This window comes from Silene latifolia, chromosome 9, assembly GCF_048544455.1.
Source record: "Silene latifolia isolate original U9 population chromosome 9, ASM4854445v1, whole genome shotgun sequence".
NCBI classification, from domain to species: domain Eukaryota; kingdom Viridiplantae; phylum Streptophyta; class Magnoliopsida; order Caryophyllales; family Caryophyllaceae; genus Silene; species Silene latifolia.
The window spans coordinates 158,802,612-158,811,963 of NC_133534.1; the positions used below are offsets into that span (position 1 = coordinate 158,802,612).

Genomic DNA, 9,352 nt, shown 5'->3' on the forward strand with positions numbered 1-9,352 from the left:
CCTCTTTCGGATCCCCAAGGATCCTCCAAGTGTGGCTATTGGAGAGGCTAAGGTATGTAGAGCCTCCGGTTGATTCTTCTTCTTATTCCTTCCGTCACCTTACCGTGAGGAAGAAGTTGTACCCGGATAGTTTCGCTTCCACCGAGGCCTATTGGGCCGCAAGATTGGCGGAGGAGGGTGGTCCTCATATCCGTTGGATGGTGTCGTGGTGGCACTTGCGGTCCTTTACGGGGTTGCCCGCTTCGGGTGCTAGTCCTCGTTCTTTGATGGTGGTGGGTTTGAAGGTTGTTTCCTTCATATATCCCGAAAGGCTCATGAGGCAAATGGGGCGGTATCAAAAGGTGCCCGCTCTAGACACTCTTGTCCAAGAGAATGTTTTCCGGAACTCCGAGCTTGTGGAGTTCTTCGAAAGGTGGTGGGCCACTTGGCCACATTGGGAGGTGCCAAACCCCGCTGCCACGACATGGGTGACTCCCGCTTATATCAAGTGGCCACGTGCTCCGTCCTTGGAAGACAGAGCCAAATTTCGTAAGGACGAGATTATCGACTTGAAGTACCGAGAGGTTGGCAAGGCCAACCGTGCCTTATTTGAGGAGTATGTTGATGGAGCTACCCCCGATGTGATGAGACCACCGAAGAGGAGGAGTTCCGGCCCCAACAATATGGTGGGCCGTGCATTGGCTCATCTTGGGTAAAATATGGGGTCTTGTGCTAGACCGGAGGCCGTCGCCGTCTTAGATCCGTTGAGGATCCGTTCCGAGGAGGAAATCCATGCTAGGCGGGCCAACACGAAGAACAAAGGGAAGATGTACCCCGAGGGAAAAGGCAAGGATAGAATGGAAGAGTGAAGACCTCCATTACCCACTTTATTATTATGTTGTATTATTGTTGTGAGTTTTTATTATGTTGTACTACCTAGTTATTGTGTGTTTCGTGCTAGTTTTATTATGTGAGGTGTTTTAGTTGACACCTTAGCTTCGACAAGTTGTAGACTTGTCGAGCTCTATTTGTTGAAATTGTAATCCCTCCCATTATTAATTAAATAAGAGGATTGCTTGTGTCGAAAATTGTGAACGCTTGTTTCTTCCATCCATTTTGTGAAGGCAATTCAATTTAAATCGTCCTAAACAATTGCCCTTGGGAAAGTGGTATTTTGTGGAAAGGGAGAAAGTCTTATTTTTGTATTTTTGTGGAAAAGGGGAATGGTTTTCCCTTTTTTTTTATAGGGGTTTTTGTATGTGGGGATGGTTGTATCCTTCTTGTGTAAGAAAGGACTGCCTACGTATTCACCCAAAGAGGTGAAATCAAACCATGATCGTAGTTCGAAATGTTTTGTGAATTTTGATTGGGTTTTGTGGTTGTATCCCTCATGCATAAGAGGGACTGCCAACGTATCCACCCGAAGAGGTGAAATCAAACCATGCTCGTAGTTCAGGGGGTTGTTTTGTTTTAGTGCAAATGGACGTTGCCTTTGACAGATCAAAGGACACTCGAAACGGGCAAGGTGTCGTAGCTTAGACTCGATAAAACATGCAATTTCAAATCAGAACGCGTTGAGGAACTTGAATAGAAAAGGGTTGAGGTCGTTTCTAGTTGTAAAACTAGGCTAGGTCGTTGGTTGTTGTGGTTCAAGGGTAGTATTTCTTGAGCTGGTCTAGGTTGGTTGGGTTTGTAAAATCCTCCCCATCTAGGTCACTTAGTGTCACTGCGCCCCCCCAAAGTATTTTTCTTGACCAGGTATGGCCCGGTCCAGTTGGGTCTGAATTTTCCCCTCAGATCGATGGTAATGGTGCTCAAACTGACTTCAGGACCAAGTCGCCCTCCTTGATGTTTCTGGATTTGACCTTCTTGTTGAATGCCAGTTGTATAGGTCGTTGGTATAACTTGACGTTGTGCAAGGCGTTGAGTCGTCGTTCGTCTAGACGAGTGAGTTTTTCGTACCTTCGACGGGTCCATTCCGCCTCAGGGACTTGACTCTCTTGTAGGACGCGTAGAGATGGGACCTCTAACTCTACCGTTTGAACCGCCTCCATACCGTATGCTAGGTAGAAGGGTGTGGCGCCTATCGGCGTTCGAATGGAGGTTCGGTATCCCCAGAGTGCGAATGGGAGTTTGCTCGGCCAATCGCGGTAGTTGTCTTGCATTTTCTTGATAATAGTGACAAGAGTTTTGTTCGCTGCCTCCACCGCTCCGTTGGTTTGGGGAGGGTAGGGGGATGATCGATGTCGCTTGATCTTGTACTTGTCCAGCAAAGCTTGAGTTTCCGCCCGGAAGTGAGAGCCTTGATCGCTGATGATTTCATGGGGTACCCCATATCGGCAGATGATGTTGTTTTGAATGAACCTGGCCACTTGTTTGGCGGTCAAGACTGTATATGACTGCGCTTCCACCCATTTGGTGAAGTAGTCGATGGCGACGAGGACGAAGCAATGCCCCTTGGTGCCTATCGGGTTGACTTTCCCGATGATGTCAATGCCCCAGGTTGAGAAAGGCCAGGGTGATGTCATGGTGTACAAAAGAGATGGTGGTATGTGTTGAATGTTGGCGAAGATTTGGCAATTGTGGCAATGTTTGACGTAGTTACGGCAATCGGCTTCCATAGTGGTCCAGTAGTAACCCAGCCGCATGATTTTCCGTGTAAGCATCATTGCACTCATGTGAGGGCCACATTCTCCGTCGTGAACCTCTCCCATGACTTTTTTGGCTTTGTGATGGTCAATGCAAAGGAGGACTATTCCTTGGGGTGTTCTATTGTAGAGTTGATTTTGGTTTATCACGAATTGTGATGCAAGTAAACGGATGGCTCTTTGATCAGAGTTGGGAGGGAATTCGTTTTTGGTTTTGTAATTGAGGATGGCTTGGTACCAAGGTTTGTTATGGCTTTCCTTGTCGTTGATAATAGCACAAATGTGAGCTGGCTCGCTCCTTCTCTCGACACATAGGGGCATTGATGTCATGTCGTCAGGTATGTTGACGAGTGCGGCGAGTTTTGCCAAGGCATCGGCAAATTGATTTTCCTCTCGTGGCAAGTGGAAGTAGTCGACTTGGTCGAAGAATTCGGCCTCTTAACTGATCTTCGCTTGGTAGGGAGCTAAGCTGTCACATCAGATTTTCCATGATCCGGATACCTGATTGATGATAAGTGAGGAATCGCCGTGGACCCTCAATCTCTTGATGCTAAGTGTGATGGCTGCTTGTAGGCCGATCAGACATGCTTCATATTCAGCGGCATTGTTGGTGACGGCGAAGTTTAGCTTGACCGAGATCGGAACATGTTCTCCCTCTGGTGATATTAGAAGGATTCCTACCCCGAAGCCTCTCATATTAGATGCACCATTGAAGTATAGGTCCCATGCGTCGGAGTCGGCACAAAGGATGTCCTCGTCAGGAAGTGACCATGTGTCGCTCGTTGGATCCTCGTTGACGGGATTCTCTGCTGGGAAATCGGCAACTGCTCTTCCCTTTATAACATTGAGAGGTACAAACTTGAGGTCAAATTCGGACAGCATGAGTGTCCACCTAGACAGCCTTCCGTTTAGTACGGGTTTTTCGAAGATATATTTGACCGGGTCCATCTTGGAGTAGATGTGGACCGTATAGCTGAGCATGTAGTGCCGCAGCTTCTTTGTTGACCATATTAGGGCAAGGCATGTCTTTTCCAGTTAGGTATACCTCGTCTCGTACTCAATGACCTTTTTGCTGATGTAGTAGATGGCTCGTTCTTCGTTGCAAACTGTTTGTGCTAACATTGCTCCCATGGCCGTGCTGGTAACAGTCAGGTATAAGGTTAGAGGAATCCCCGGTTGAGGTGGCATGAGGACAGGAGGTTTGGATAGGATTTCGTTTATCCTGTCGAAGGCCTTCTGACAGTCGTCGTCCCAATCGGTGTGATTGGAGGCACGAAGCTTTTTGAATATCGGTTCACAAATCATAGTGAGCTTGGCAATGAAGCGGCTGATGTATTGGACCTGGTCGAGAAATCCCCGAATCATCTTCTCGTTCCTAGGTCGAGGCATTTGTTGAAGGGCCTTGATTTTGGTTGGATCAATCTCAATGCCTCTTTTGCTGACGACATGTCCCAAGAGTTTTCCGGAGGTAACCCCGAATGCACACTTCTGAGGATTTAGTCTCATGTTGTATTTCCGCAGACGAGCGAAGAATTTTCAGAGGGCATTGATGTGGCCGTCCCGTTCTTTTGATTTGACAATCATGTCATCGACATATACCTCCACTTCCTCGTGCATCATGTCATGTAGGAGAGTGGTAACGGTTCATTGATAGGTTGCTCCGGCGTTAAAGAGGCCGAAAGGCATGACTGTGTAGCAGTACGTACCCCACTGTGTAGTGAATGCTGTCTTGTGCATGTCTTCCTCAGCCATTTTAATTTGGTTGTACCCAGAATACCCGTCGATGAATGATAGGAGAGCATGTTCGGCAGTATTGTCCACCAGAATATCAACATATGGCAAAGGGAAGTCGTCCTTTGGACTCGCCTTGTTCAGATCCCTGAAGTCGACGCAGACCCGAATTCTTCCGTCTTTCTTTGGTACGGGCACAATGTTGGCCACCCAATCCGAGTATTCAGACACTTTGATGAAACCAACCTTGAACTGTTTATCCACCTCTTCCTTGATTTTTAGGGCCCACTCGGGACACATCCGGCGTAACTTCTGTTTCTGAGGTTTAGCCCCGGGTTTAATGGGTATCCGGTGCTCTGCAATTTCTCTGTCAATCCCAGGCATGCCTCTGTAAGACCAGGCGAACACGTCCTTGTATTCGTGGAGGAGGTCTATGAACTGTTGTCTTTTCGAGGGGTCCAGGGTTGTCCCTATCCTAAGTTCTTGAGGTGTATTGTCGTTTCCTACGTTAATAGGTTCGGTCTCCTCAATGATGGGGGTTCTTGTTTCCCCGTTTGTCAAGTTCTTTGTCTAGGTGAGGTGGGTAGTCACTCAAGTCAAATTCCTCGTAGTCATTCAGAATTGCATTGCAGTTAAAATAAGACGAGTCATTAGCAAACTTAGCGTTCATTAAGTTGACACGAGCGAAAAGCTCGGAAAGGACAGACATCTCGTGGTCAGTCAGAGACGACACAACAGAGGAAGGGGCCCCTGGAACAGGCTCCAGGTTGTCACCTTTCATGGGAGTGGGGGTGACACTAGTAGACTCAGCCTCTGAATCAGCCACGACTTTGTGATAAAACAGTGGGAATGGGACCTTGACTGGGACATCAGGAGTGTTAGTAGCTATGACAGACTCTAACTCCGACTCGGACTCAGACTCAGATCCTTCTTCACTTCCCTCCTTGAACATAGGGCCTTCTCCAGTTGTTATCTTGAGAATGCAGCCTTGGCGATCGGTCCACTTGACGGTCTTCCTCCAGCCCTGTGTAGCTTTCTCCGGGTCAGTATCGGAGATCAAGGCGGTTGGATCAAATTGATTGTCCTTCATGGCGATGTTGATGATGTCCTCATAGTCGAGGTGTTTAACGTTATCTTCCCCAAAGAGGAGTGTGACAGCTTGTCCGTCAAGGCATCGTGATGATTTGGACTCAGTCGATGCAGCTTCGATGTTGTCGGGGATAAAGTAGCAGTCCTGGAAGACCTCCACTCCCGGGTACCTAGCCTTGGCCACAGAGTCGTATATTAGCTCTGGAAAGCCATGGTAGAGCTCGGATTCTCCCTCGGGGACAAAGTATCTGTTGAGAGTCAGATGGTAGGGACAGAGGATAACTCCGTGCTTCTTGCGTTTTCGGATTAGGAGGTTCATCTCCCAGATATCTTCGTCGGTAGGTTCGTATCCTATCCCAAAGGGAATGTTGGGGACCTTAGTCTGCTTCAAGGGAGGCAATGGGTCCTTTAGTGGATTGAGCGGCAAACCTGGGAAGTAACCCTGACGCATCATAATACGGTTGACCGTGAGGTTGGTGAACGGGTCACAATTAGAGGGCGTCAATTCATCAGTTATGGCGTTTACGGCTTGGAAACCCCACATTTCGTTGTCATCCTCCTCAATGACTTGGGAGGCTATCCCCTTTCTCATAACTGCCTTGATCGGGGAAGCGGGAATTGTGAGCGTTTTCCCGTTGAAGGGGACCCTGATCTTCTGGTGGAGAGTTGAGGTGACCGCCTTAAAGGCTTGAATCCAAGGCTGCCCCAGGAGCATGTTGAAGGAGGCGTCGATGTCGACCATCTGAAAACTGGTTTGTCTTTCCAGTGGTCTGGTTGCGATGGTCAAAGTGACAAGCCCGGCGACCTTGCGACGAGTGCCGTCGTAGGCGCGTACTCCTTGATTCGTTGGGACCAAGTCAGCTTCCTTGATACCCAGCCTGTGGGCAGTCTTAAGATGAATGATATTTACCGCGGAACCGTCATCCACGAGGACCATGGGTATATTTTTCTGGAGGCATTGTACGGTGATATACACGGCTAGGTTATGATTGGCTCCGAACGGAGGGATGTCCTCGTCGGAGAAGACGACCGGGTTGTTTAGATCAGGGGCGTCCCTCGTCATGTGCGCCACTATTTCTTCTAGGGAAGAGGTGGAGGGCACGGTTAATTTTCCCAAGGCCTGCAGCAAGGCTTGTCGATGCTCAAAAGACGTTGCGATCAATTGCCAAATTGAGATTTCGGCTTTCGCTTTCTGGAGCTGTTTCAGGATTGAGTTCTCGGGGGCCCTTGGTTGAGTGTCCACCTCTGGGACGATTTGGTCATTCGTTGTTGGAACGACCGTTGGATTGTTCGGATTCTGATACGGACGTCCGGACCGGGTGAAATGTCCGATTTCTTTTGCCCGTTTCTCCTTCCCTGGGATGATATAGACATACTCAACATCATCTCTCCATATGCCGTTGATTTCGGAGTCTCGAGGATACCTTGGAGGGGTGTTCTTCGCTGGGTAGTTCTTGTGGGAGATTTTTTTGTGAGGATGGTTTTTGTGAGGGTAGTTACTTTGAGGGTAGTTATTTTGAGGGTGATTTTCGTGAGTTCTATGCCAAAATGGTCGCGGGAGCAATCCGTCCCGGGGTGGGTAGTTTTGAATGCTCGGGGAATTCCCCCTTGGGCGCGGTGGCGGTGGATTGAAAATGAGTCGACGGTAGGCGTCGTCGAGTCGGGTGATTCTCTGAGAGAGGCTGGCTATGGCCTCTTCAACTTGTTGAAACATAGTGAGCATAGTGGTATCACTAAACACAAACACTCCGTCCGAAGGATCCTTTCCCAAAGCATTCACCTCGTCGTCAATTGGCAGAATGAGGTGAGAGGAGTCTAGGGTCGACTCATCGTCAGAGATAGTGTAGATTCCCAAAGGATTCGTCTTGTTTTTTTTTTTTTTTTTTTTTTTTTTTTTTTTGATGAAATGTAAGTTTCCATTAAGCACGAAACAGCTATTACAAGCTACAAACGTTTTTAGACATAATACATTTTTTTTAACACCTCACCTCGAAGAGGAAAAGCATTAACAAGACAAAAGAAAATTACAGGACTACATCATTCATCTCGTCAGAGGGTAACTTTATCCTTGTAGCAAGATGCATCCTAATTTCAGTCATAATCTGGGAGCTCAAAACAGCAGGCCTTAACAGCAAACCATCAACCCGAGCCCTATTTCTTTGAAGCCAGAGGTGATAGTATACTTGCCAGGACCATACACAAGGCTTTTTTTCTTCAATTGCGAACACTGATATCCCTCAATCCATTCCAAAAGAGGTCGACCGAGGAGCACCACCGACACGACCGGACAAATCATCTAACACCAGCCTGCTATATGCACAAGTCTGAAAAATGTGTTCATAACTCTCAGTATCCTGTCCACACAGCAGACAGCTATCATCAAGTGCAATACCCAACGCAAATAATCTTTCCTTGAGCATCAAGGCTCTCCTAGCAATCATCCAGCATATAACCTGATGCTTAGGTATACAAACCTGATGCCAAATAAGTTTATGCCATGACACAGGCTGAAATTTCTGTCTCAGCATATCATAGCCACTACCAATGGTATAGCCCTTTGGATCCATGATCCACTGTCCATCCAAGTAACCAGGAGCCAAAAGATCACGAGCTCTACAGACCTGCTTCCAACCCCAACTGATATCACCACTAGGTTGGTAATTAGGCCATAGACCCCCTTTATATACACCTGATTTACCCACTTCACCCACAGTCTATCAGGGCTACAATAGACCCACCAAACAACCTTCCCAATTGCTGCCACATTCCAGGACAAACTGTCTCTAATTCCAAGACCTCCTTCAGATTTAGGAGCACACACCTTCTCCCAACTTACCTTTGGAACTCTCATATAGTCCACATTTCCATCCCAAAGGTAATTCCTACAAATGGAGTTAATTTTATTGAGCACCCCCTTTGGAATGATAAAGATATTAATCCAATAACTATAAATGGCAGTTAGGACAGTGTTGACTAAAATCAATCTACCAGCATAAGAAAGTTTTTTAGTCCCAAAACTCCTAATTTTTTGAACCAAGTTTTCCACCAACACCTGATAATCAGCCTTTAGCATTCTCCCACAAGAAACAGGTATCCCCAAGTATTTAAAGGGCATTTGCCCTTCACTAAACCCAGAAATCTGAAGAATATCATTTTTAACCCAACTCTGAACTCCATTAAAATAAGCTTCAGACTTTGAAGAATTCATTTGGAGACCAGAGGCAGTCGAGAAAGTGGCAAAAGATCTTAGCAACACCATAATAGAAGCAAATCTCCCTTCTCAATCATGTCTTGAATGAGGTGCTTGAGCTTGAAGCAAGTTTCGGTATCGTGCCCCTTCCCTCGATGATACTGACAGTAGGTGTTGGGGTTCCAGAATCGGGATTCCTTGGCATCGGTCGGATCCGGGGTGGGTCCGATCGGTTGTAACTTCCCTTGGTCCATGAGCCTTTTCAGGGCACTTAAATAAGTCGACCATATGTTGGTGAATACTCTCCGGGGGGGCGTTCAGTTTTCTTAGCAGATGATTCGACGAGGTTGACCTCATCAATCTTGTTCGTCTAACCGTAAGGGCGAGATCCGGTTGAGGTGGATCCCTGGTAACCTCTGCCAGTGGTCTTGGCTAAGACACCCTTTCTGAGGTCGTCCTCAATACGCGTCCCCAAAATCTGCAGATCTTAGAAGGTCTTGATATTCTGATACCTCAGTAGGTTGGCATAAACTGGGCGGAGATTGTTGACAAATTTTTCCACCAGAGTTGATTCACTTGGCTTACTGACCAATTGAGTACTCACCCTCCTCCAACGGGTTAGGAACTCGGTGAACCCCTCTTTGTCATTCTGTGTTAGCACCTCGAGAGTACGGGTATTGGCCTGGATCTCGACATTGTCGGCATACTGTTTGGC

General features: G+C 47.4%; 1 protein-coding gene across 1 annotated transcript; it reads right to left on the bottom strand.

Annotated features, from left to right (window-relative positions):
- Positions 1-7,684: 7,684 nt before the first annotated feature.
- LOC141601807 (uncharacterized) lies at positions 7,685-8,706 on the bottom strand. The gene is made up of 3 exons (XM_074422113.1): positions 8,137-8,706; positions 7,922-8,020; positions 7,685-7,801 (listed from the first exon to the last, which is right to left on the bottom strand). The coding sequence occupies exons 1-3, from the start codon at positions 8,704-8,706 to the stop codon at positions 7,685-7,687; spliced, it is 786 nt and encodes a 261-aa protein (XP_074278214.1).
- Positions 8,707-9,352: the final 646 nt, after the last annotated feature.

Excerpts from the sequence above, each read along its gene's own strand:
- LOC141601807 (XM_074422113.1), bottom strand. The coding sequence starts at position 8,706 with ATGGTGTTGCTAAGATCTTTTGCCACTTTCTCGACTGCCTCTGGTCTC. Across the intron at positions 8,021-8,136 it reads GGGTGAAGTGGGTAAATCAG|TGGATCATGGATCCAAAGGG; the intron begins GTGTATATAAAG and ends TTGGATGGACAG. Across the intron at positions 7,802-7,921 it reads ATAAACTTATTTGGCATCAG|GATACTGAGAGTTATGAACA; the intron begins GTTTGTATACCT and ends CTGTGTGGACAG.